The sequence below is a fragment of the Perissodus microlepis genome, chromosome 11, assembly GCF_051167445.1.
Source record: "Perissodus microlepis isolate ML-2025 ecotype Zambia chromosome 11, ASM5116744v1, whole genome shotgun sequence".
In the NCBI taxonomy this organism is placed as follows: Eukaryota; Metazoa; Chordata; class Actinopteri; order Cichliformes; family Cichlidae; genus Perissodus; species Perissodus microlepis.
This window is the reverse complement of record NC_140471.1, coordinates 23,972,449-23,999,184: the sequence shown is the minus strand read 5'-3', so window position 1 is coordinate 23,999,184 and position 26,736 is coordinate 23,972,449. Positions and strand designations below refer to the sequence as shown.

At 38.2% G+C, this 26,736-nt stretch overlaps 1 protein-coding gene, 1 long non-coding RNA gene and 1 pseudogene across 5 annotated transcripts; 1 reads left to right on the top strand and 2 right to left on the bottom strand.

Annotated features, from left to right (window-relative positions):
* Positions 1–3,592: 3,592 nt before the first annotated feature.
* On the top strand, positions 3,593–7,791 carry LOC146377925 (uncharacterized). Its single transcript, XR_014801665.1, has 4 exons — positions 3,593–3,657; positions 4,700–4,849; positions 5,162–5,337; positions 5,432–7,791. It is a non-coding gene; the product is annotated as an uncharacterized LOC146377925 (long non-coding RNA).
* A 2,401-nt stretch (positions 7,792–10,192) lies between these two features.
* Positions 10,193–11,992, bottom strand: LOC146377924 (hemicentin-2-like; annotated as a pseudogene). Its single transcript, XR_014801586.1, has 5 exons — positions 11,971–11,992; positions 11,418–11,606; positions 11,192–11,329; positions 10,387–10,624; positions 10,193–10,305 (listed from the first exon to the last, which is right to left on the bottom strand). The product of XR_014801586.1 is annotated as a hemicentin-2-like (transcript).
* An 828-nt stretch (positions 11,993–12,820) lies between these two features.
* usp5 (ubiquitin specific peptidase 5 (isopeptidase T)) lies at positions 12,821–26,675 on the bottom strand. 3 transcript variants are annotated; one of them, XM_084943540.1, is made up of 20 exons: positions 26,378–26,675; positions 25,692–25,820; positions 25,532–25,595; positions 25,281–25,408; positions 23,936–24,081; positions 22,669–22,853; positions 22,454–22,548; positions 19,966–20,159; positions 19,685–19,756; positions 18,819–18,906; positions 18,532–18,657; positions 18,090–18,243; positions 17,776–17,938; positions 17,595–17,683; positions 16,203–16,388; positions 15,733–15,876; positions 15,499–15,641; positions 14,597–14,747; positions 14,376–14,460; positions 12,821–13,649 (listed from the first exon to the last, which is right to left on the bottom strand). In XM_084943540.1, exons 1-20 carry the CDS (start codon positions 26,483–26,485, stop codon positions 13,556–13,558), a joined length of 2,544 nt encoding a protein of 847 aa, XP_084799666.1. In that variant the 5' UTR covers positions 26,486–26,675; the 3' UTR covers positions 12,821–13,555. The 3 variants fall into 3 exon arrangements, with proteins under 3 accessions (XP_084799666.1, XP_084799665.1, XP_084799667.1); XM_084943539.1 differs by having other exon boundaries at positions 25,532–25,598; positions 26,378–26,674; XM_084943541.1 differs by having other exon boundaries at positions 16,260–16,388; positions 25,532–25,598; positions 26,378–26,674.
* Between the last annotated feature and the right edge of the window lie 61 nt (positions 26,676–26,736).

Here is a 26,736-nt window from a genome sequence, read left to right as displayed (position 1 = left end):
CTGCAATCGAAGCATTGCATTTTCAAAACAGTGCAGCTCTTTAAAAAAACTGAATGAAGTTCTGAACAGTCACGTTAAAGCTCATTTACAAAACGCTCAACTGGAGACGTGCGCTCAGATTATTCTCACAGAAAAGTGATGCCAATTTATCACAATTATTTTTATAACCAGGACAGTAAAATTAGATGGAGAAAAACATGTCAAGAAAAACACAAAACACTGGTTTACAGAAAGACATTTTTTTATTTATCACAACAGAAGTAACAAAGTTTTTCTTTTTTTCTTTTCAAGATAAAAATCTTCAGAAAACACAAAAAACAAGCTGACTTTTTGCTCTATTTTCTTTTTGTAACACATTTATTTTTATTATTTTAAAATTTCCTCTATCTATTAGATACTAAAACCTATTTATAAAAATGTGTAAAGTGAAATGTGAGAGACTCATTTCCTTTCTCTCTGAACTTTGTATAACAGAAGAAATAAGAAAAAGAAAAAAGGACACTTCAGGGAAAATATATAACAATTAAACCTATGTACAATAGTATGAAAGCATGAGGAGCATTAAAGTGAAAGTGAAAGTAAGAAGACCTCAGCAGGAGTTAGTTTTAAGTGTTTTTATCAGTTTGGCTGAATAGCTTCACACTGCAGTAATAAAAAAAATATTCACCTCTTCTGCCATCTGTACACAGTTTTTCTCACTTTGCTGAAAGGTTTTGCTATTTATAGTGTGAAATGGGTAATGTAATGTTTGTCTTGCATATACGTGTAATACTGCAAGTGCTAATTTTAGGACAAGAAAAAAACACTCTTCTCTGAAAAAATAAAAATAAAAAAGTTTTCCCTACACTTATTTTATATTTTATTTAGTTTTTAAATTTGAATATTGAATATGACACATAAAGCCAAAAGATGAATTGTTTGGGATCATTGTAATGCTGAAAAATAAAACTGTTGCCAGTCAGAAGTTTTATTTGAAAACCTAATGGCACTTTTGTGTGTTAATAACTCCATCAATCTTGACAAGATCTCCAACATCTCTGTTTAAAAATTGGCAGGTACTAAAACTGCAAAAAATAGAATATTTCCAAATAAAAACTTTGAAAGATATACTTTTATTTCAACAGGCACTGATTGTATTCCTGCTCTGTTTATACCTGTAAACACTTTCACAAATAAGGTTAAAAAATCTGGAAGTGCTATCATTTATATTTATATTCAGGGTGATGACCTGAGCTTTGCTCCAAATGCTAAACTTTTGTCATTTTGATGGAACACAAAGGGCTGTTAAAGCAACACTAAAAAACAAAAAAATATTTAAGACAAGAAATTAAAAAGACTTCAACAGAAGTGAAAAAGCCAGATTAGAAAGACTGGTATATGTAACAACCCCAGCACTGCAAAATGTCACCAGCTTACGTAATAAATGTTTTTAACGCCTACAAGCTGGAAGACATCACAGCTAACTCTATGACTCATGTTCCAGCCACAAATGTTTTTGAGTGTGGTTCCTATCACTTGTTTCTCATGACTTTTTAAATACTATAAATACAGTTGATTTTAAATCACTGAATCAAGAAAACATCAAACAACATTACAAACAGAACAAAAAGGCCAGAAGTGTAAGACTGTAAAACTGAACATGAAAAGATTACAGCTTAGATGTATTTCCCTCAGATGTTGCGTTTACCTGTCTCAGATACACATCATTGAAAAGTGCAATTAAAAAAAGCTCAGGAAATGCTCACAATATTCTTTTTTCTTATCTGACTTCATTTACACTTACATATGTCCACATCAAACAGGTGGCTTCATCAGCATCTAACCAATCCCGAACACTAACAGCAGAATTCACATTCAAACTGTAATATTCAAAAAATATGAAGAGTTTCAAAACACAAAACAAGCTAAAAGAAACACAGCTCCAACACCCAAAGGAGCAGTGTGTGTGTCTGTGTGTGTGTAGGAAAGGTACTCTATAAACCCAGTGTTCAGGGTAAGCCATGACATATAAACACAGCTGTGTACACCATTACATTATTATGATGCTTGATTTTATACACCTGTGGCCGTGGAAGTGATTAGAACACCTGACTTCAATCATTTGCATGTTGTAATCATGCAAATCCTCTCCTCTTTTATAGGACAGCCACAGCTTAGTGTAACCAGAGCCGTTCACTAAGTTATCTCAGTGACTTCACCTTGACACCGTCTCTACCTGTTATGTTAAAGTGAGGAAATAGAAGGAAAACAAATGATAGATTAACAAATGTGTATTACCAAATAAACAAACAAACAAAAAACACCCAAAACTGAAGAACTAAAATGACTTGTTTTCTTTTGTTCTGGTGAGGGGGGTATCTGGGTGTTTTATTTTTGAACAGAAGTACTTTGTTTGCTGTGGCAAATAAATAAATGTCTGTCAATTTCGAATAAATAAAGTGTGATCTGTCCTTTTGGTCCCTCTAACTTCTCTTTTTATTTTCACTTCCTGATTACAGGAATAATTGTGGTGAATTGGCAGTTTGCACCTGACAATAATCTGAGAAAACATTTACAGTTTAGCTTTTTGGGCGTGTTTACAGGCCTATAACTTACCAAAGAACAGGTTTCTCGTCAGACATTCTCCGCCTTCTTAAATTTGAACATTAATAGATAACATTAATGATAATCCTGAAAAAACTTCCGCCTTTGGCATTCAAACCTTCTGACAGAGGCACCAATGTCAGAGAAAATATATATTTGAATAGCTGAAGTATTTCCGAAATAGTCACGTTATCATCTGTGATTTGAAAACTATCACAGTGATTGCAGTAAGTTTCAGGCACAAATGTCTTCCTTTGTTGTAACTGTAGCTTGTTTCTCTTCTTGCAGGACCTGTTACGGGACAACACATTTAAGCCACAACCATCCCATTACTGTGTCTGTGAATATAACACTAGAGGTCAAGGGTCAGTATTTTCACAGAGGCTTAAAACTATGAGACTACGGACTATTAACCAGTAAAGCTGTCTCGTATCATATATGCATATCCCATGTCACATGCACACACAGTTATCTATGTCATGTGGCAGCTATGCTACGTTTACTGAGTTTTCTTCAAAACCTAAATCAAAATATGTGAGATCCTTATTGACGCACTAAATCAGCTTACAATCTCATTCTAAAGCATCTCTACTGCAGAGACAACCTATGCAAAGGAAATGAATATGGGTCAATTTGTAATCCTATGAAGTTGTGGCTTTCAGCAAAAATACAAAGTGTTTCAGTAATTTTACAGATTCAGTTGTCAGACAGTTTGTACCGACAAAATAAATCAACATTGTCAAGTAATTGTTTTGTGTTACGCTGGCAGAGAGAGGCCTGCTCAAGTGTGACTAGAGTCTCTAAACTTTGTCAGATACCTGAAGTGGAATTTTAAAACTAAAACAAAGTAGAACATGAGAAGAGACGCTAACAAATTGGCTCACAATAGTCTCCACAGTGTGTGTGTGTGTGTGTGTGTGTGTGTGTGTGTGTGTGTGTGTGTACCCATCAGTGGGTGGGGTGAAGTATATAAACCACATTTCTGTGCTCTGTTCTGCTTCACTCTGAAGCTAAACTTCAGCGTCACATCACTGAATCACTAAACAAGCTGAGCAGGAAGTCATCCTGAAGCCAGTAAGGTTGATGTTTACACTTATTCATATTATCTTTAGTTGAGAAGTTGAGTAGTTGGAGAGGCCAAGTCTAAATTTTAAGATCTAGAAGCTTTTTCTGTCGTTATCCTTTGTGCTTGCACAGTTTCTACATTAACAGCACAAAAGCTGCTCAAATGGAAACTCGATGGAAATGCGGTTACTAGTGACGTATAACTTGATCTCATACTCATTCCCTTTTTTTTTTTACTACAGAGATGTTTTTTGCTACTAAACATCTAAACTATACAATTATAGCTATAATTACACAAGAGGGTTTAATTTAATGTTCTGTTGATTAAATATTTATGGATCAATCGAGTGTGATCTGGTTGGAGTAGAATCACTCTGGCATTATTTTTTTCATTTTTAAAAAATACAGAATTATTCATGTAGGTTTGTCTCCATAAACAACTTGTGAAGGAAAATTCTGTCTTGGCTGGAGAAATCAAGTTTTTGCTTTAGAGTTGAATTTGTTTCCTCAGTATCTCCTGCCTGATGCGCTTGTGTCGACTCCCCTGTGTTAAGTTCATTTACGTAATCAAACATTTTCACATTTGATTAAGATTCTCACTTCCTGTTTTATTTTGGTAGTTAGTAGTTGGTAGTTAGTGTCTTGTGTTTACTTTTATTTCCCCACCTGGGTCTTTGTCTGGGTTGTCTGTACCTGTGTCCTGTTTTTCCCCCGGCCATGTCCATTTCCCCAGATTGCGTTTCTGCTTGTATGTTGTTCTGTCTTCAACTCAGTCTTTTGTCTCAGTTTCTTTTATAATTTCCTGTGTGTCTGAGCTGGTCAGGTTTGGATTTTGGCTATTCTTGCAGTGTTTTTCTTGGCTTTATCCAGTGTTTTCGAACTTGGGTCCAGAACTCTGGAATCCATGACAAATTCAGCTGTTTTCTTTTTTGTTTTTAGTTAAACAGATTTGGCTTATTCTCTGTTTTTTTAATCCATAATTTCTTATGAATATCATTTGGTTAATATTCCACAGTCTCACTGTTGCACAACTTGCTATTCCACACAACAGGTTCTTTCCTGAAAAGGAATGAAGGATCTTTCACAGCAGTTCCACACAGAAAGTCAGCAAGCAATGAATTTTTCTGATTTTATCATATGGACTAACTTCATGTTCTGCCTTCCTTTGACCTTACTGGTCATCTGTTGGTTGTGTTGCTTGGTATGTAAATAGTTACACTTACTACTTTCTTTTTCTTTTTCACACTTGTTAAAACACTCAGTTCTGCATTGATTATGAATTATATTGTACACTTTTGTAACACTCAGTTTTTCATCTTTTAAAAAATGTTTTTATAAGTCTAAATTATTTTTTGTAAATACTTGCTTGATGCTTAATACAGTAACAGCAGAGAAAGCAAAATCAAATCAATCTCCTTGTTCATGCATCATCTGACGTAAATATTTCTGTGTTTAATTCTGCAATTTGTGTTTATTACTGCAGTAATTTGACTTTAACGAATCTCTCCTGCAGGTACAAAAGGAGCATGTGATCTATTTCACTAACCTGCTCATCGCCAATCTCGTCCACATCAGCATAATGTTCTCCTGGCAGTTGAAGCAAGGACCTGTAATTGAACAAGATGACATTATTTGCATAGCTGGTTTGACGGCTAGTTGGTATTTCAAGACATACATTGCTATTGAAAGGTGAATGTCTGTCTCTGTGTGTTCTTCCCTGACATTGTATTCTCTATCCTCATACAGAATAACATACTATTGTGATATCTCTCTTGTGTTGCAGGTGTTTTGTTATCACCTGCCCAAAGTTGAAGTGCAGCAGACAAACTAAGGGGTCCATGCTGGTTTCTCTCTTGATTTGGATCCTTTGTATTGCAACTGTAGTTCCTACTGTAGTCTTCAAGAAGTTTTTTATCCTCTATATTTTTGCCCTCCTTCCAGCTCTCCCGTTCATCCTGTTTTTAGTATGGACCTTTCACGCCTTGGCTGCTGACACCTTAGTGCCCACTGATGAAAAACAAAGAATTGTACGAATTTTCCTTTCATTCTTCTTTAATTATTTTCTGATGATCCTTCCCGGTGTCATCTGTTCTATTGGAGTATTTTTGGATAACCACTGCTTTGAAGTTATCGCTGATAAACTTTTGACTTTGTTGCTTCTCGGCCCTTTTCTGGATTTGATTCTGGTTTGTTTCATGCGTATAAGATGCAGATTCGACAACACTGCAGCAGACGTAGCTGAACATCGGCAGCCAGGTTGGGTGATGTCGCAAATACTAAGGGACAGAGAAAATAGGATACAAACTGTGTGAAAGATGTGGATAAAATATGCAAACATAAACATTTACAAATATTGCTGTAAAGGAGACAACTGACAGGGAGTTTTACTTGATGTATATAAGAAGTGTGTTCTCAGCTAACGTTTCTTTGGTTGTCGACCACCTGAAACCCAGTTACTAGTAGTTACTCTTCACGAAGCATCTTAATGATGATTTATGAAGGAATTTTAAAAAATTAAAAATTAAAAAAAATTGCATTTCTTATCTGATGTAGTGATGCATAACAATGTAAAGCTAAAACCATGAACCACTGTTCGACTTATTGTGCTGTATTTTTTCTACACAGACTGTTGGTCAGATCATAACTTTATGCATGACAGCTTTTACTGTCATAGACTGTGAATTTTGTCAGTTCATTTTTGAGCTGTTAATATTTGGTATTGTTGAGTTTTGATTACTATTTGACTGGGTTTCCTTATTTTATTTTATTTTAAGATTATTCTAGCATTCTGAGTTCTGTTTTAGAGTTATAATTTTGAAATATGTAGTCTTATAATTTGGTATTTGAGTCTTTGTTTTACTTGACTTTAGTAAAAAAAAATGTTTTACTTGAAACACTTCTGTGTTTCTCTGTTTTGCTGATTCTTTTTTGTTTGTTTAGTTACTTCATGTTTTATTTTGTGAGTTCTTTGTCTCTTGTGCCTTGTCTTTAGTTTGACTTCCCTGTGACTTGTTCTCTAGATTGAGTTCAGCTATGTCGTGGTACATTTATGTTTCCATTCTCCCTGACTGTCTTTTTCGTGTATTTAAAGTTAAAGTGTTCTCCTGCTTTGGGTTTATTATCATCTTCACATAATCTTTTCCTGTTTAATCTGGTCATCTGGGTGATAAGACCCGCTGGAGATTGTAAAAAGAAAGGAAAAAAACTGCAAAACCCCCCAACAAACGAAGTATCTTATTTTTTCTGAAAAACTCTTAACTCTGTCAAGGGAAAACCTGCTTTGATATAAGATTAGAACATGATTTTGTGTCATTTAAATGCTCCATAAGAATATTGTACTAGGTTATTCAGTTTAGTGCATGTTAAACTGGTTGGTTTCCAGTGTTGTTGTGCAGTTTACAGAGCCATCTGTGGTGTTCATGGTAAAACGCAGATCAAGGGCAGATCCAACGATTTTGATGTTTGTGAAGTTTTGCCACAAGAGTCAGGGGTTTTGTAACTGTAGTTTTGAGAAAAGAAAATCTGTCATCTCTGAAAAACTGTATTTGAGTGTTAGCCACTTGACTTTGAATTACTGTGTGCTGCATTTTTAGATTTTAAATGTCAACTTCTTTCTATATTTACTGTGTCTGAGTCTGTCATATGTGTTACTTTCAGTGAAACCTTTTATCTTCTCCTCCGTTTTTGTCTTCTGATTTCAAATCTACAGAAGAACAATGTTGAAATGGATTTGCCACCAGCTGCTTTACCAACACACAGATTCTTTACTGAAGAAAGTAGTGAACTATTAAATAAATACATCAGACAGAAAGCTGACTTGATGATTTATTAATTATGAGCGAAATTTATATGTGCCTCACTTGTTACAGTTACACAGCTAGCTTAAACATTATATTTTACAGGACTGCATTCTCCAAGGAACAGACAGACTGTGGTGTTTTACATAATTGTATTTTTTTAAAATACCTTTCTGTGCAGAATTTGAAATTTCAGTGTGCTTGTGTTTCCTCAGCTGTTTCGGTTTCATCCCACAGTCCAAGTTGCTCTAAGCTGACTTAAATTGAACACAAAATAATGTTATGCACGATAATCTTTTAAAGACTTTTCCATGCTAAATGATTTTTATATCATATATTCATGAAGTCTTTTGCACACAAAAATGTAAAATTTATATAAAATAAATAAATAAATCAAATTTGTGTCAGCTTGTGTGCACTTGCATGGAAAGTCAAAGGAAAACGGCAATGCTGGTGGTTCATGTGGTGAATGAAGCCAGAATGAAGCCTACACCACCACCCTCACACATCTCCATCCACAAGTTACTCATAGACTCACTTTATTATGACACTTGTTTCAGTGATAAGCCACAAAACTATAAGTTTTGTATAACTATAAGATTCAAGTTCCAATTCAATTTTCAAAATTCATTTTTCTCAGTAACCATTTCTCCATCACATTTGCTCAAGCTGATTTATCATCAGTGGTTTACTGTGTTTTACTTTCTATAAAACTGCAAACACTAAAAATTCACTAAAGCACATTTTCCACAGTGACGCACTTGTGATGCACAATGCTAACCGCAATAGGCAGCGGTGAATGTAATTGTGGTGGTTAACCATTATCAGTTCCAACCACACTGTTCTGATTGACAGTTAAATAGAATATGATGTATGAACGGAAATGGAACAATCCAGTCTCCTTGTAATAGAGTGATGCACTGAAACATCTGTATACAGTAAAGATTCAAGATTATGATGGCTGAAGAAGAGCTGCTGAGATTGGATTGTTCATTTTGTCGTACAGCCCGCAGCACATGATTTACTCCCGTCTCACCCTCAGCATCCTCTTCTGTCCCAACAACTGTGTCTTGAAACCACTGGATCTGAGCTGCCCCTCTGATGTATTTATTGATAATCTTGTCCATTCTGGTCACTCTCAATAAAAATCTTAACAACTTAGGCTCTGCCTTTCCTTCCTTGCCTTCAGCTGCTCCACCCTGCCCTTACTCTCTTCTTCACCTCTTTTGTCCATTGTCCATTACTTTGGATGGTTGAGCCGAAGTTTTTAAATTAATCTAACATATGTGTAAATTTAGCCTAGTCTGGAAATTAATCATCACACTCATTGATTAAACTGCATAACTTCAGTCATAATCAAAATGTTTTCCAAATTCCTTATAAAAACTTTAATAAATAAATCCTTTTAACAGAAGTTTAGTTTACAAATGATATCCTAGGGTTAATTATTGCATCGTTTATTGCTTATCATCTGGGAAAACCATAGATCAGAGTGTTTGATGTGAATATAATGATGCTACCAAATTTCCCGCATAAACGCTGATGATGTCCTGTGCAGTGACTGTTTGTGGCTTCTAGTGAGTGAGCTTTCAGCCCGATCGATATTATTTCTCCCTAAATTATTTTATTTGATGTAAAGTTTCCATGTAGATTTGTTACATAAGTACACTGTAAAATATTACATTTATTGAAATCGGGTGAAATGAAAATTTACTGGATTTTTTAATAAATGTTTTTATACATTCATACAATGACCCTAAACAATGTTATATAAACTAAAACCCCAGAGCCTGTTTAATCCAAAATACAGATACAATAATAAATGTTAGCTTCCCATGCATGATTTATGTTTTCTGTTATGCATTAAGTAAACCGACTTCCTGCCCCTCACCTCACCACATAAAGCTCCTGAGATGCAGAGGCATGTTCTTCAAAGTGCAAAGTAAATGAATGTATGCAGTTGTGCAGAAACACTTTCTTGCTTCACGTTTAGGCTATTGTCTCAACGGTGTCTATTTATTACTTTATAAATTATCTGCAGTCAGGCAGCAGATTGTGCACCAGAAATAAATCAATCAAGTTTAGGGAACATTTTCCAGAGAAATGAACTGGAACTATTTTATTTAAAACTAGACCTAAGGAGAACCATACTGGGCCATACCCTCCATAGTGTGTGCGTGCCACTGTGTATATAAAGGGCCACAATTTCGAGGTTCATAGTATACTAGCTGGGCCAGTCTCCCAGGTAAGGTAGATGTTTACACTTATCCAGCTTCACTTGAGGAGTAGACTAGCTTTACCAAAACTGAAGTCAGAATTACAGCAAACATAATAATTAAGAAGTTCTTATTTTTTCCTTGTGTACTTGTGATGGAAATACTTATATTAGTGATGCATTAACTGTGCCTGATCTCATCCTCAGGTTGTCTGACAGATGTTTCTTCTTGTTTAAAAGGTTCTAGCTTAAGACTCCTTACATGGATCTATTCATGAAAGACGTTAAATATTCAGTCTGTTCTGAAACTGGTGGCTCGGCCAGTAATTTGGACTGTTTTAGAACAGAAATAAAGTGTTTTCAGGATAGTCACATTAAATTAAATATTACCTCTATTAAAATGTAGGTTGTGCCCTTAATTTTGAGTATATTTTGCCTCTTTTAATATAGTTACGTAGAATAAGAAAAAAATTAGGAAATTCATAACGAACACATAAGAACACAGTTTGACATAAAAACAATTATTTATTAATCACAGCAGGAAGTAAGAAAGCAAAACTGAGCACACAATGGCAAAGGTGGTCTTTGGGTTATCCTTCGAGCTGCACAGTGAAGCTGTTGTTGTTGATGTTGTAGGAGGCGGCTCTGGAAAGGAAAACACACGTTTGTTTTTCTTTTGATCACAGTGGAATACAGGAGTCTTCATTTCCAGTATCTGTGTATTACCTTGGACTGTGATGGTCAGATGCTCACTAAGCTGATCGCTGCCACAGGTGATGATACACTCCCAGGTCCCATTATGTGAGCTTGTTACAGGTTTGAGTTGAGCTGTTGGTGACCACTCGGGTGAATCTACATTTGGGTTCCTCCACTTCACAACCTTCAATGAGACCTTTCACGTCACACTGGAGCGTTGCCTCGCTGCCCAGCAGGAGATCAGCAGAGGGAGTCACAGAGACCGACACTGTCAGCAGGAGGTGAGGACACAGTGAGAAGCATAAAGAGAGAGAGGAGGCCATGATGAACAAGGGACTTGATCCAAATTCATTAGACACATGAAAAACCCTCATAACATCAGAAAAAGACAATAGTTTACTACAACCAAGTGGAAAAATGGTAACCTTTATTTCTGCACTGCAAAACACTGTAGGCCAGATTGTACAAACTTTTTAAACTAAGTTAATTTAAACATCTGCCATCCCCATCCCTGCCCACCTCTTGAGTCCCTGAACAGAGGTGATGATGTTCGTATGGAGTACAAACATTTAACAGGAATTTATGTGTTTGTGATGGATGTTGGATTATGGGAAATGTAGGACTCTATGGTTTCAAGACTTGAACTTTCAGTACTGTAATCTGGATTTTGCTCTCTGCTACTTTGAATTTTCCCCTAAAATTTATGGTAAAATTGCGGGAATGTTCGCGCGCGCGCGCGCGCGTGCGTGTGTACTTGTAAAAAGTAGATTTTAAATTGATGTATATTATTTTCCATTATAACTGACCTACAAGAGTAAATCGCACAACTGTTTACCTGAGAACACAGAAAGTGAATGTTCATGACGTGTCCCATCTGCCAAACATGTGAACCGTCCAGCATCTGTTTCTCTCACACTGGAGATTTCCAGATTCGTCTGTCTCACGACTGACCTCTGTGCAAGTTCAACAGTGCCTAACACAGAAAATAAAAATATGTTCTAATATAATGTAATCATCGCATACTGATGTTTACTGTTAAGTATTCTGAGATACTAAAGTACCTTTGCGAGAGAAGCCTCTCTGATCAACACTATGAAGGTCATTTCCATGAAGCCACCGCAGAGAGCGTGTGTAGCTGCTGACCCCACACTTCAATGTGACCTTCCCCCCGACTTTTGCAACAAAAACTTCACCTGCAGCAGAGAGTGCACCCAGCACTGAAAAGAAGACAAATGGAGTCAACAAACACTCTGCTTAGTTGCATCAAAAATGCTCAAAATATTAAGGGAACACTTGACAATCCCAGTATAACGAAGTCAGTTAAACTGTAAGCTGTCCCGTTTGAAAGCAAAAACTATTTTGAAGCCATTTCACCAGCTTTGGTCCAAATCAAAACGACATGAGAAACACCAGAAAGGCAACAACAAGGCAACTTCCAAAATAGGAACGATTTAAAAGGTGATGGCCACCGAAGTGACCACTGCCCTCTTCTTTCCCATTGTGACTCATTATTCTGTAGTTTCACTTTTCCTTCATGCCCTTCTCACTGCTGAGACGTCACTTTCAGTCTGTTCAGGCCTTCACAGTATTTTTTCCAGAAGTATCTTTACTCACCAAACACAAACCACACCGGCATCTTCATTCTGAGGGTTTAAAAAAAATGTTTTACTGTTGAGATAAAACTGAAACAAATTGAATGTGAACATTTTCACTTCACATACAGCCACAGAGAAATTCTACCAAGAAACCACCACACCCTCGATCTACTTCCATCCTGTGTCACTTATTAAAATATTAATCTTGTAAAAAAAATACCTTTGTGGCTTTTAGTTTATCTGAAACAATATTTAAACTGTTTCCTGCAAAACTGCTTCAACTTCGTATGTTAAGCAGAAAGGAGCAGCTTTTAAAAAGGAGGTTAAAATTGAGTAAAGTGAGAGTCAAATTCTCATAAAATAAAATCGCATTTACATCAAAGAATGCCAAAACTCATCTACAGCTATACATGAAACTAGTTTGGATCATTTGAAGATATTTTGTGTTTACTCCCCCATAACTGACAAAAAAAAAAATTACAACTTAAGTCTTTTACCCTCAAATATTAAACCATCTATATGCACCAGGGTCGAAAATGAGATTTAATTGGGGTTAATTAAATAAAAGGTTGAGCACTTACCTCAATTCTGAGCACGTTCTGTGTCTTTTAGCGGTTAATGAATCCTCTCTGTGCTTCACTTCACCAACAACATGAGCACAAAGACAATTACTAAAGAGGTTTGAGAGCATCTGAAGAGAAACCCATTCTTTGGTAGTGGTGGGTACAGTTTAGGTCACTCTAAACCCAAGTTATAAATGCTTAAACTGCACATGTCACCACAAAATGGCAGTTCATCATACTTTTGTCTGTAATCAGGATGTGAAAATAAAAAAGAGAAGCTGCATAAAGCAAAAGGACAGACCACACTTTATTTGACAGAAAGACAATTATTTATTTGCCACAGCAGAAGTAACAAAGCATTTCTGTTCAAAAATAAAAACAAAATAAAACAAGAATCACCCAGATATCACCCTCACCAAACTGAAGGAAAACAAGCTGATTTGGTGCTTTTCCTTTTTGTAACACACATTTGTTTTTATTCTTTTTTAATTCACTGACATTTTCTCTTATTGTGGGTGTTTAACACTTTTGTCCTCACTAACAGGTAGAGGAGGAGTGATGACACCAAGCTGCAATCATCCAATGAAAGAAGAGGGGACCGGAGGCGGCAGTGACTACTGATGGCAGTGGAAATCAATAGTCGGGGTTAACAAAACAAATGAAGGGACTCAAAGTCGCTAATGTTTGGGACTTGTTCCCTGAAGCAGGTTTTCTGAAATCATTTGCGAGTTAAACTTGAACAGATGGCTGACCGATCATCAAGGCTCAGGAAACAAACCAAACCTGCTCTCTGAACAGACCTGTGGTTTGTAATCAGAGGATTTCAAGAAAAATATCAGCCCAACATCTCATCTGTACATCTGCACCAATTTATTGAGTGTGTAATACGCAATCTGAGAGACTTATTTACACTTTTGTCAGTTGTGAAGCGTGCCAGGACTTTTGCAAGAGCTTGGTGGAGTGCAACTATGAATTTTGTCATGGGTGTTTGTTAGCGTTCACGTATCTTCTCGTTCACCTAAAGTGTAACGCTGCTCTGCTTCATTCAGCCACCCTGCGGTAGAAGTAGAGATATCCCAGGTCTTTGGGAGGCTTCTCTGAAGCGCACACCTTCTGATCATTGAAGATCACCCATCTGTGAGACACAAAGAGAAAATGCAGTTTACAAAGGCCTGTTTAACAGCACCTGCTGCCTCCAAATGAACAACTCAGGTACAGATGTCATAATAACACATTAAAGCAGGACTCAGTAGAAATTGATCCATTTTCATTATTCAGACGTGAAACAAACATTTTTCCTTTAGTTATGTTGGTGACAGATGGATATAAATCCTTCAAACCTTCACTTCTTTGACAGATTAACACGTCACACTGTGCACATCAGCAGCCATGAAATGAGTTTTGTCAGAGCAGATGTGGAGTATGGTGCCCCCTGCTGAAGCTACTTTATTATCATTCCAATGCAATTCTTTACAGATGTTTAGCCTGCACTAGAAAATAAATGAAATTCAGGGACCAGGAAGCACATTTAATAAAAAGTTTTTCAGGAATTTCTTTGTGCAAGTGGGGACATGAATGCAGTAAATCACAGTTATTTTGTTGCGGTATTTTTATTGTTATGACAGGTAATTTTAAATTTCCAACCAAATCTGTGAAATATTCCTTAAACAACAAGAAGTCTTGTAAAAGCCAATATGAACATGAAAGACTGGCTGAGCTAATCTGAAAAAGTATGAAATTACATTTTAAGGAACTGGAACTGGTCGTGTTTGAGCAAAAGTTCTGAATACGCAGCAGAAAGAGACTCATGAGAAATGTTAGGAACCACCGTCTCGAACCTCGATGTGTCTAAAATACTTACTGCTGGTCCTTCTTGATGTGGGCGACATAATGGCCACACATGGTGCTCGTCCCCATGTGACTGATGAATGCAAACAACTCATATTCTGGACAAACAAGAGAAAAAGAGATTGACTGTAACACATTAAAGCACTTTATTAACATAATCTAAACTAACGTGAGCAGACACAATCTGATTATAAATATTATTTCTCCTCTTTCCGTCTCCTTCTATGGACTTACTTCCTGGTCCGTCTCTGACGCGGGGTCCAGGTGGAGGATCCCTGCCGCCCTCGCTCTCTGCAGCTGAGCGACCTCCTTCAGACACATCCATGGACTCCAGGTCATCCAGGTGAGAGAAGATCCAGTCTACTGCCCGGTCCAGGACGTTACTCTGTGTGACAAACACCAGTCAAGAGTCAAATACTTTCTAAGCTTAAAGCTGAGTCTCTGTTGATCACAAATACTTCAGATAGATAAGTATTTATTGTCATTGTCAGAGAACAATGAAATTGCGTTTGGAGCTTCCGTACAACCCATAAATACAATAATAAAGATCTTCCAAGAGTCTAACTGTTAGAGAGCAAAGACAGCTGATGAAAGACCATCAGAGGACAGGAGCAGCACAGAAAGATTTCTTAACACGCTGTTAGTATTTGCTCTGGGGAGAAGTAGCTGCTGTGTTTGGCTGCAACCATCTCCCAAAGCTCAAATGTGTGCCAAACACTTTTAGGTAAGCTAAGCTATATGGGGTAATGTCAGAACTACGTCACCATTTACAAGAATCTTTCAGGAGTCCCTGAAGAGGGAGGAAGATCGATCCAACCAAGTGCTCACAATCAAGGTGTGTCAGTGAACTTCAAACAATACCGTATGTCCCACCCCAAGACAGATGGATCATGTAATGTCAAGCTACAGCTTTCATGCTGCATGTAGGCAGCTTTGGTCTAGTGTTTTTATATACTACAGATGTTACTTACTACTGCACTTGTTGCAGCCCTGAGTTCATCCTCCCTCTCTCTGTAATATAACTTTCTTCTCATTGATTAAAAAGGAGACAGCAGAAACTGTGTGCCTGAGATGCTATTAAGAAAAGCCCCTCTTTTAAGGCTCAAGCCCTTTAAGAGAGAAAAAAAAAATCTGACCGTTGCTCGAAGTGCTTTGGTTGCCTGGTCTCGGCTGAAGCCCATAGAGACGATGGTCGCCAGGTGCTCCTCAGACAGGCTCTCTGTGGGTGTGGTTCCAGGTCCAGAGCTGCAGCCAGGCAACACCAAGGGAGCAGAAAAGTCTGCAGCCAATCAGAAGTAAAAGAAGATGTGAAAAGCTACAGTCATGGTGAGATGGTTTGATTTTTGGTAAATCACTGTTGGTCTACACACCTGGATCATCCATGTGGCTCATGATCCAGTTCATGGCAGCATCAATTCCAGTGTTCCCCGTGTAATACACCGCTTTCCTGCAGGCCTCTAGTGGGAATCCCATTTCACATAACTGGGACACAGTGGAGTCATCGAGGACTGGAGCTAAGAGAGAGTTGAAAACAGCTGAATTACTTGGATGTCGTTTTTGGTACAAAAGCACAAGATTTACAAAAGGAAAAAAAAAAATGAAAATAAAATGTAACTTATATTAATGTAAACTTAAACTGATGCTCAGAAAGAAACAGAACCAAAACCTCGTTTTGAACCAAAAAATGTTTTTTAAAAAGGCAACTGAAGGACGCGTGAGAACAGAAAAGGCAGGAGAAAAAAAAAAAAAAAAAAAAAAAAAAAAAAAAGAACAGAAGGAAACAAAGGTGGGCGAATGAGAGTGAGAGGGAGGAGGGAAAGAGCAGAAATGACAGACTGACACAGCAGTGGGGAGTAGAGCGAGTCGTCCTCCTCGTTGCCATGGGAACCCAGGATACCTTTAACCTCCACATCTGGTGTCATGAGTGGGGGCGGGGCCACCTCTGGCAGAAGCTCCTCCCCTGGCTGCTGGCCAGTTGCACGTAGCCCGCTCAGGTCCAGAGTATCAGGAACATCGATGCTCACGTCTGCATTAGAGAAAAGTCACACCATTACAAACCACCTGAAGTCACTCATCATCAAGTACAATTCAAAATGTCAACTTCCTGTCAATGGCTAATAATGCGTGGGTTTTTGTTTTTTTTAAACAATATATTTTGATTTTATTGCAGTTTGTAATGTTGTGGTGGTTGTTCCCTACTGAAATCTCAGTTTCAGTAATCAAAATATTTTAAGCATTTTTTTGCAAAATTTTAAATGTTACACATCTACAATTTTTAAATATTTTGTTTTACACAGAAGCATGGAAGCAGCAAGTATTTGAAAACAATAACAAACAGACAACCACTCCCCCACAAAAAAAAAAAAAAAAAAAAAAAAACACAACAACAACAACAAATAACTGCACTCCCTCATCCTCAGAGTGGCGACAGAGTTCCCATTCACAAGTGATGAGAGGTCAGTAGTAATGTAGGCACTGTCTCGTACTACTGTTATGAGTTATGGGTTCTGTGTAAAGATCAAATGATGAGTTTTGTCTACAGGGTTAGGAGCTCAGACATCCAGAAGGATCTCCTTCGTGTTTAAAGGAACCAGCTGAGTTAGTTTCACGTCGAGCTGGGAGGAGACCCCGTAGTAGACCTAGAACTAACTGGAAGCATTATATATCATATGGCCTACGAACACTTCCAGATCACCAAAGAAGAACTGGAAAGTGTTGCTGGGAAGAAGGACATCTGGAATACCCTGGTTAGCCTGCCACTACCATAACATGACTTCACATAGGAGGGATGAATAGATGTATGGACAGCCTTTGAATTCTCAACAATGTAGCATTGCTCTCTAATTTTATTTTGCAGCACCAGCGTAGGCTTATTACATTTAATGTTTTTTTAAATAAACAGCCTATTTTTGTAGGATCTCCATCACCTCTTTTTCTAATAATGTCTGATTGAAGCAGGTGACACTCAGTTCGGCCAAAAAAAAGAAAATAAGGTAAAATACTTTTCAAACACCTACTTTCACAAAGAGTTCATACCCCTAATCCCTTACTTGAGTTCTATGCTTTGTTAATCGAGTTAACTGAAAGACAGCCTGGATACGACAAACTTGATTCATAGTAAACCCCTCTGGCGTGCATTTTTGTACACAGAAATTTATAAAGAAGAAAAAAAAAAACAAAAAAAAACCAAAACATGTTTTCAAAACAAAAATGTAACCATATCTTTGCTCACCCAGTTTTTTAGGCACCCAGTCAAGACCAAAGGTGAATTTCTTAATCTGGATAACCAGGTGGTCAGGGAAAGAGGCAAAGCGGGTCGTTCTGATAAATGAGAGAAAGGCTGTCATTACTAAAGATCTTTTAAAATCTGTTCCAGTTCACTACTTCCATTATGAGGGCGTCTCTCTTCATACTTGGTAGCAGTAGTTTTTGCTTGAACAGCCGAGCTCCAGAAGTCCGTGAGGATCTCTGGTTCGCTGAGAGCCGCCATGCACGCTGTGAAGGGGATTTGTGCACGCACTGTCGGAGCTGACGAGTCCCCCTCCTCACGGCGGCGCTCAGCCTCCTGAAGCTCTTCTGTTATTTAAAAAATAAAATAATAATAATAATAATTATTATTATTATTATAACGGGTTTCTCTTTAATGAAATGCTCAAGTCTTCAAGTCTAAATACCTGGAAAGAACAAAATGTTAATGTTGCAGAGATTGTCCTCATCCGCTGCTCACCTGTGTTGGTAGCCTGGTCCATGGGCACGGGCAGCTGGACGATGTAATCCACCCGCTGTGTGTATTTGGCCTTCTGTGACTGCTGACACACAATCCGCTCCTCCACCAGAAACCTGAAGGCTTCAGACGGGTTGGACCCAGAGCGGCAGTTTCTCTGTAGGAAGAAGAAAATGGACATTTAAAACAAAATAATAAGGAAAAAATGTAAAAGTAAAAGACTTTAGCTCAGTGCTTTGAGCGGGCGACCACATGCCATACGGCTGAGAGCGGCCGGCCTGTGTTCGAGTTCGACCCGCGGCCCTTTGCCACATGTCTTCCCCCATTCTCTTTGCCCCCACTTTCCTGTCCTCTCTTCATTGTGTCTATCCAATAATGTTGAAAAAGGCCAAAAAACAAACAAACAAACAAACAAATAAAAAATACAGTGAGAGTGATACTTTACCTCCACCATGTTTATGAAGTGCAATAAAAACTCCTGAGCATCCTGTTGTCGATTGGTGGAGAACTCCGGGTGGCCCCGCCCGACAAGTGCTTTGAACATTTGCGGTGCTATTCCGATTTGGTCTCCCTGAAAGCAAAGCCGGAGAAGAAGGATTTCTCAGTTGTGGGAGTCATCATTGGTTGTACTATAGTCTCACTCACTTCTGAGCGATAATCCCAGCATAAGGGACGGATATTTTTTTAAACCTAGTTTTTTTGGATCCAGTATGACTGATTCTGTCTGCTTACCCTGGGTTCAGCTGCACCATTTTCCTCTCCTGGGTCTGGTACTGGTTTGGAATAGTCTCCTGACAGCAGACCATAACCAAGCTTGGCTCTGTAATAAACAAACAAAGCTGACAAGATGCACATGCAACGGGATCCCAGAGCCTCATGCAGGAGGTGGATTTAAATATAGACCAAGATGTATTTTTTACATTTTTATTTCAAATAACAATCTGGAAAATCTAATCATGGAGCTGATATTATTATCTGTGTTGAAAGGTCGCTGCGCAGCTACTGAAAAGCAGAGATTGTTTAGAATAAAGTAGATATGAGTTTAATGAAAACAAGAAAATTAGATAGCAAGTAGACTTAATCTTATTATATCAAACTGTTGATAAAGAGTCAAGTTACATGAGCTGCGTCAACCTTCTGTTTTCACGATAATGGATTTTTCTTTTTTTTGTAAAGCGAGGCTCTTTAGTTGATTTCCTGCTGTGCTATCGAAATAACAGCAAACAGGTGTCGTTGTAAGTCTGTCTAAAAATAGCGCCTTTCAAAAGAGAAAGGCAGTATTTACACATTAAAAGACAATTATCACACTTGAAAATGCAGCTGCCAGAAAAGCACACAATAATTGGGTTTGTGGCTGACAGCTGGCACACTGTAAATGTGCCTGTGTATATTTATGCAGATGGCTTATTTGATTTTACTGTGTGTGACACCAATATCAGAAAGCCATATGTTTGTATGTAAATACATGTGCATGAAAACTAAGGTAGCACGAAAACATGTCTAACATTTTAAAAAGAGTCGCTTTCCCTCTCCTGCAGTACAAATGAGAACATTTAATAATTACACAAAAGCTTGTAGTTTAAAATGAGGAAGCTCACACTTGGGTTTTGAAGTCCTGGGTTGGGTCGCTCGGTGCTTCATCAATTATCTTGTCGATATTAGACACGTACCTGCGCGGCATGGACAGAAAAGCTTGAAGGAAATTCTTTGGATTCATCTTAAATGTTAATGCAAAGTATCAGACAAATTTTCACCTTTTAGGTGAATATTGACTATAAAGCAATATTTTTATTTCAGTTTGCTATAAGAAATAACATGCTGGACACAGCTGGATGGTGACTGTTTCAAAAAAAGAAAAAGAAAAAAGGAGGTTACTGACTTGCTCTGGAAGTCTGGGATGGTGAAGAGCACTTGCATGACAGAATTGAGGTAGCAGCTGTTTCCCAGGTTCTTCATGCCAGTCAGGCCGGGGCCAAACAGGGGGCGCAGGGTGGTCCCCGACTCCTGGATCACCTCCCACTCTCCCACACGCTGATTCACAGCAATCTCCAGCTCTGTCATTGTCCTCTCAGTCTGAAAGCAGAAAAGTCAATGCAGTAAGTATGGTGGCTGCAATCACACTACCTGGACTGGGTGACTGTATCTGGCTTCCGGACTTTTCAGGCAGAGCTCAGTTAATCTGAGTGGTTTAGAAAAGTGTAGGGACTGCACTGTTTGTGAATGAAACATTGTATAATCTCGGTTTACACCATGTGGAGAAACGCTTCTGTGGCCTAAATACTGAACTGTTAGCCGAGGAATACATTCATATTACTTGCCAAGGCCAGCAGCACCTGCTGTTGCTGTATGAATTCAGTTTGAATCACTACACCGACTGCTCCATCAGTTAACACAGAGGCCATCCAAATGACTATGAATTTCATTTCATTATTTATTTAAAAGGGACAATGCAATTTAAGTTAGTTCTAATGTGAAGCAAGAAACTGATGTGCTACACAGAGTTTAGAGCTGTTGCTAATTTTCAGTCAAATTAAACATTTAAAATAAAGTATTTTACAAGACTCTATGCAGTCCAATTAAAAACTAAGCATAAACTTTCTGCTTCCATAGTAATTAAGAGGGTTTAATCGATTAACTGATTATCAGTAACAGATCGGTAACAGTAACAGATTCTCATTGACCACCTCTATAAAATCAGAGGATCTGACAATTTGTAGGCAGTCACCTCAAGGTCAGGCCACATAATGCTCAGAGACCCCAAAAAACCCAAATGCTACATCTCAGATTGTACAGGCCTCAGTGTGTTAAACATTAAATTTCATTGATTTCATGATTAGAAAATCTATGGCTTGTTTTTAAAAGGTTTCCAGGAGAAACAAATCTTGCTTAAAAAACACAGCACCGTGGCTTAGGTTTGCAAAGTTGCATCTGAACTAGTCACAAGAGTTCTTAAACAATTTCCTTTGGATAGATCAGACCAAAGAGGACATGCTTGACTGTAATACACAGCACCACATACTGAGAAAACCAAACAGCACAAACATCTCGTTCCAACTGTCAAGCTCAGTAAAGGGTTGATGATTTGTATTTGTTTAGCAGCCATACAACCATGACCTTCTCTGTTACCGAAGTATTCTAGCCTGATATGAGGCAATCTGACCAACAAGTCAAGTTTGGCTGAAATTGGGTATTGCAACAGAACAATGACACAGTTCAATATTGTTTGGTTTATGATGCAGAACTTTAACCTAAGATGATTTCCTCATAAGAAACAAATTGTGTAATCCAAACTTATATTTAGATATTTATTCATTGATGCTCCCCAAAATTTAATTTTGATTGTTTGCATGTTTATTTTTTGCCTTATTGAGCCAGTTTATCTTATTCCACTTTAAGCATGTTATAGCATATCTTTAATATTTGTGCTGCCATAACTTCTCAACTTAAGATAAACAAAGTATCTTATCTTACAAGTAAAGGGAAGATATGCTGCGTAAGAAAGCAAAATGCTTTGCAAGAACCTTAATATAAAAGCTTAAAGAAAAGTTTTTATATTAAGAAAACTGATAAACGAGATTAGGCAGTATGACTCATTAATGACACCAGGCAGGCAGACAAGACACTATAATATACAACTAACTGCTGTATTCTGTCTTCTGCTTTACTATCCCACAATTCTTTCACCTCCTCAGCTGTGCAGCATCATTAGGTGTGTACAGAAAAACATCAGCAAGAAAAGAAATAACATTAGAGTACACAGTGAGAGGTACAGACATCTTAGACAAGACAGCTGTGTAGACTGCACTCTGCATAAGAGGGGAAGCAGGTGGCCAAGAAATAAAAGACAGCAGGGATTCAAAGAGGAAACAGGTGTTGCAGAAAAAAAGGGAAGTAGATCGATATGATAAGCAGTAATAATTATATTAAAGAACTATTATATTAAGAACAACATAATATGTAGTTAACGAAAAACAAAAGCAGTAATAAATGTAAACCAGATCAGAAGGGGGTGAGATATTCAATAAGAGAAGTATCTTTTTTAAGTATTTTCAGCTCAGTAGCAGTGCGACTTTTTTAGACCTTAATTTTTGCAACACCACAGAATCAATGGTTATCTAACAGACGAAAGTAGACACCACCATTATTTGGATGTCTGCAAACAGAAAGGGGGAAAAAAAAGTCCCATATCCCTGTCTAAATTTACAACACTCCAATCATAACGCAGCAGATTGATCAATACTTCTATCTACAAGACCTTGATCTAATGCATAACATTAAAAACCAGGAAGAAATATGACAGCTCTCAACTTGCATTGGTCGATAAGTGAACAAATCCAAAATAAAATCAGCAGAAAAATAAAACTTACTTTCTCCATGGTCATCATGTCAATACCAAAGTGAGCCAGGTGCTCTGGTAACTTGGAATCGAGCACCATGTCGTCCTCATCATAGGAATACACATCTGGAAAAACAAAACAGCACAGGGACAGAGCTTCAGACACATGCATAAGCTCTGTAATTTTTTTTTTTTTTTAATTTAATTAACACAAACTAATTACTATCAAATAGTTTTTTCGCTTACCAGCGCCATCAGGAGTGATGGTACCGAGTTTGACAGCAAGTGGGTAACCGGTCTCCTGGTAGTGGAGCAGAGCATGGTTGTTGCCTCCTGAGCCATCAAAGTACCTGCGGCCACACAGAACTTTGCCATCCGTCAGGTTCATCCAAATGTTCTCCTGGAGGTCACACACCTCACACCGCCAGCCACTACGACAGACAGAAGAGAAAGCCTCCAATAAACACACTTTCTGATATAAAGATAACAGGCCTTTATAGAGCTTAAATGACAACATTCTCTCTTTTACGATGTATTACTGAAAAGGGAACAGGATCAATATTGAATCAGTGGATTCTAAATGTAGAAAGGCAGTATCTCGACTAAAGTGGATACACCTGTGGCAACTCCATAAGATTTGTACATATAGACAGCCAGTAGGGGAGGGCGGTAAAAACGCTATGAATTTGGCCAACGGTAGCGATTTTGACTATACCGCTCTACTGCGATAGCGCATGTTGATAATGTCATCAAGCTGCGCCTGTTTTGGTCAAAAGCATCGCAGCGGCTGCAAGCATGGAGCTTAAAGGTGGGGAGGAGGAGGAGGTGATCATAAAGGGGACTGGTGTGACGTCGGTCATATGGACCGTGTTTGGGTTTAAGCAGTCAGATGTTAAGCAGAAAAATATCATCTGCAAATTATGTCGGGTAAAGTAATAGCGAAGAACATTTTGGAATATGAGGAAAGCCAAAAACTGCGCTTTCCACAAACGCCCAGTCAGTCAAGTGGAAAGACAAAAGACGGCCCTACACACCAACAGACTGATCTTTTCCAAAGGCACATTTGCACTTTATTTTAAACAACTATAATTTTAGAATTTAGTGTTTTACTGATATTTTACTTGTATTTTTTTATTCAAAGATTTTTTCACATTTACCTTCATTTTTATTTGTCATTTAAGATTTTTGTGTTACATTGTTTGGAAAAGGATCGGTTACATCTTAAAAATTATTTGAAAAGTTTTGTAATTAATAAGAAAACAAAAAAACTTTTGCACAATAAATGTTCTTAAAATGACATTCTATACTGTTCAGTCATTTGGACATATCAATATATACAGATGAAAAGAATATCGCAATATATAGTTACCGCACATGATTCAAATTATACCACAATATGGATTTTAGGCCATATTGCCCAGCCCTAACAGCCAGCACATCTTTTATCAAATTTGAAGAGAATATGTGAGCTGCTGCACGGCAAGTTCATTAAATAATAGAACTTTGACCTCACCTGGGAGGGATTTTGACTCCATTGTCTAGCTGTTTAAGGTCAGCGGCATGCTTCGACTCCTGTCTCACCTCTCCATCCCACTGCTGAACTTGTAAGGTATGAGACACCGAGTCAGCTGCCATGATACCCGCCATAGACAGGGACACCTAGGTGGACAGCAGGGGGACAAATTTCAAGAAAATGTAATTTGAAGTCCACTTGCTCTTAAGCACAGAAATTTTTCTTTAAAGAAAAAGAAAATCCCAAACAGACTGGAAGGAGGCAAAAGGTTAGATGATGATAAAGAGATGATATAGTAGCACTATGCATCCTCTGCACACAAACAAACAGGCAAGTATCATGAAACGACACCAGAAATTATTCCACCATGGTAACAAATACAGCTCAAAACAATAAACCAAACATTACTCAAAGAATAAACATCTTACCACCTACAATCTAAGTGATTTGATAAAACTTCAAATACTTGATAACTGACAATAGAAAAAGCATGAACTCTGGAAAATGTTGGCAGTCAGGTCTGGACATTGTCTGAAGTGAGGCAGGCAACTTGAGATAATCCACTCTGGTCGTGTTCTCACTACTGGAAATACTCTTGTGAGGTTTAGGCGAGACAGCTGCCTAGGCAGAGCATGTGGAGGGCAGGACACATCATGCCTACTGTCACTGTGAATTCTCTGGACAATTATTTGCACTATTTACACATAGGAGCATCCAGAGATCTCACACTTTGCACTAGGGGGCTGACGTGTTCAAAAACTGTTTATCATTAAATCTGACTGTGTCACAGTTGAGTGCTCACATCCAACTCAATTGGGAAACAAGAGAAAATGCCTTGTTTATCAACCATAAATCATAATCTACACCTATATGCATGTCACCCAAGTTCTAGTATTAAAGGACTGTTGAAAAGGTTCACTTGTTTGCTAAGATAATGTAAGGCTGTGTGATTATGGTAAAAATCATAATGATTATTTTGGTCAAAATCTTGGTGCAGTATTATTTAACAAAATCATAGCAAGATTTTTAAAAGATTCTGGATTTATTCAACTTTCAAAAACAAATCAGTGGATTTCCTTTCATTTTAACTATAATTTGATGAGAAAAAAATACATGTGAACATAAATAAAGAAAAGGGATGGGTTTCCTATTTCATGCCACACTGTGAAACAGGATGTGGCATTATAATTATTTTGCATCAGGTATCTTGTTTGATAACTGAGCATATAGTAAGGAGATTTCCAACATTTGAAATTAATAAAGCGCGTCTTATCTTACCATTTACTGCCATACTGACAACCTGGGGAAAACCTGAACAGACTAGAAAACAAACAAGACCTCTCACCCGCTCTCTTACGACATCAGGCATGGTGGCCAGGTCCTCGGATGTCACCTCCTGCCTGTCTGGCAAAATCACCACTTTTACGTCCTCCTCATATTGCTCCTGCTCTACATCAAACCCTCCTTCAATACCTGAAAAGAACAAAAACAACAAGGGTGGAAGCATATGTGTCTCTAGGAAAAAGTGATACCCATACAGTTAGCCTTTTTTTTTTTTTTTTTTTTTTTTAAATACATGCATGCTTATGCACTCACCTATAGCCAGTCTGGTGGGCTTTTTCTTAGGTGGGTGTCCAGAGCCAGAGTTACCATCATCTTCCTTCTGTTGGCATTGAGAGTAGGTGAGTGGACATGTAAAAGGATGGTGCTGACAAATGTAATTTAGATCACCGTATTTAACCATAAAGTGTCCCACCTTGGTCTTACGAGTCCGGGTGATGTGCAAATAAGCCTTCTGACCAGTACGAGCATGGTGCCTGTCAACATACTGACTCCCCAAACCCAGGAAACTATTCATGCACACATACAGGCCTCCTTCACTCGCCTGTAAAGGAAGCACAGACAGTGTTTAATGCTTACTGTCCTCTCTGTTTATCTCGCACCACTTGCAGTAGACTTGCAAATTAAAGTTGGATGCGATCTATAAGTCTTAAGCATGTCACAGCATCAGTTGCTACAGTGAAAGTAACTAGCACTCCTGTCAATTTGCTAGCCTTTGCTGTTAAGCAATGCTCGTTTATTTTAAAGTCCACAGAAAAATAGCGTCTGTTAAGTGTGACACACTCTGAGCAAAGTTAAATTTACATAATCAATGGTCCTGCAACAGTTGTGACTGACTTAGTTTGACAGCTTACTCAGTTAAACCCACACAGCTAGCTAACAAGCTATAGCCGCTAAGTTTCCATTACATTGCATCATTAGCTTAGCTTGAGGCTAACCTGCTAGTTAGAAATGGGGAAAACGTAGAAAAACAGAGCATTAAAGTGAGACAGCACTGGCAAAACGTTACGTTAGTGTGAATCACGAAAGAGGAAGGGAATACAACACAGCAACACTGTCTATCGGCTGAAGTTTTGATTTAAAAAATGAAAAATGGCTCACCGGTGAGGAAAATGACAAGGCGCATTCGTCTTTGTGGACGCGGTCCCCGGGTTTCGGGACCCGAATTGTGGACAAAACCGACATCAAAAGCTCACCAACGTCCGCCATGACGAAGCTCGCTAGTTCCACCTTGCAGTGGGACACCTGCTCTGAGTTTGGACACCCAGCCTCTTGATACCCTGGCTCGGAAGAGCGTCTGTTGTCTGGCCCGTGTTGTGCTGCCTGTGTTTGCCTGAATGAATCATGAGACGCTGCCTTGTGTTGAGGGAAGGCCGTAAAGAAGTCCCGCACACAGAGTGGCTGCTGCTCATTACCGTAATCCACAGGATATAGGTACGCGTTCTCATTTTTGTAATGCA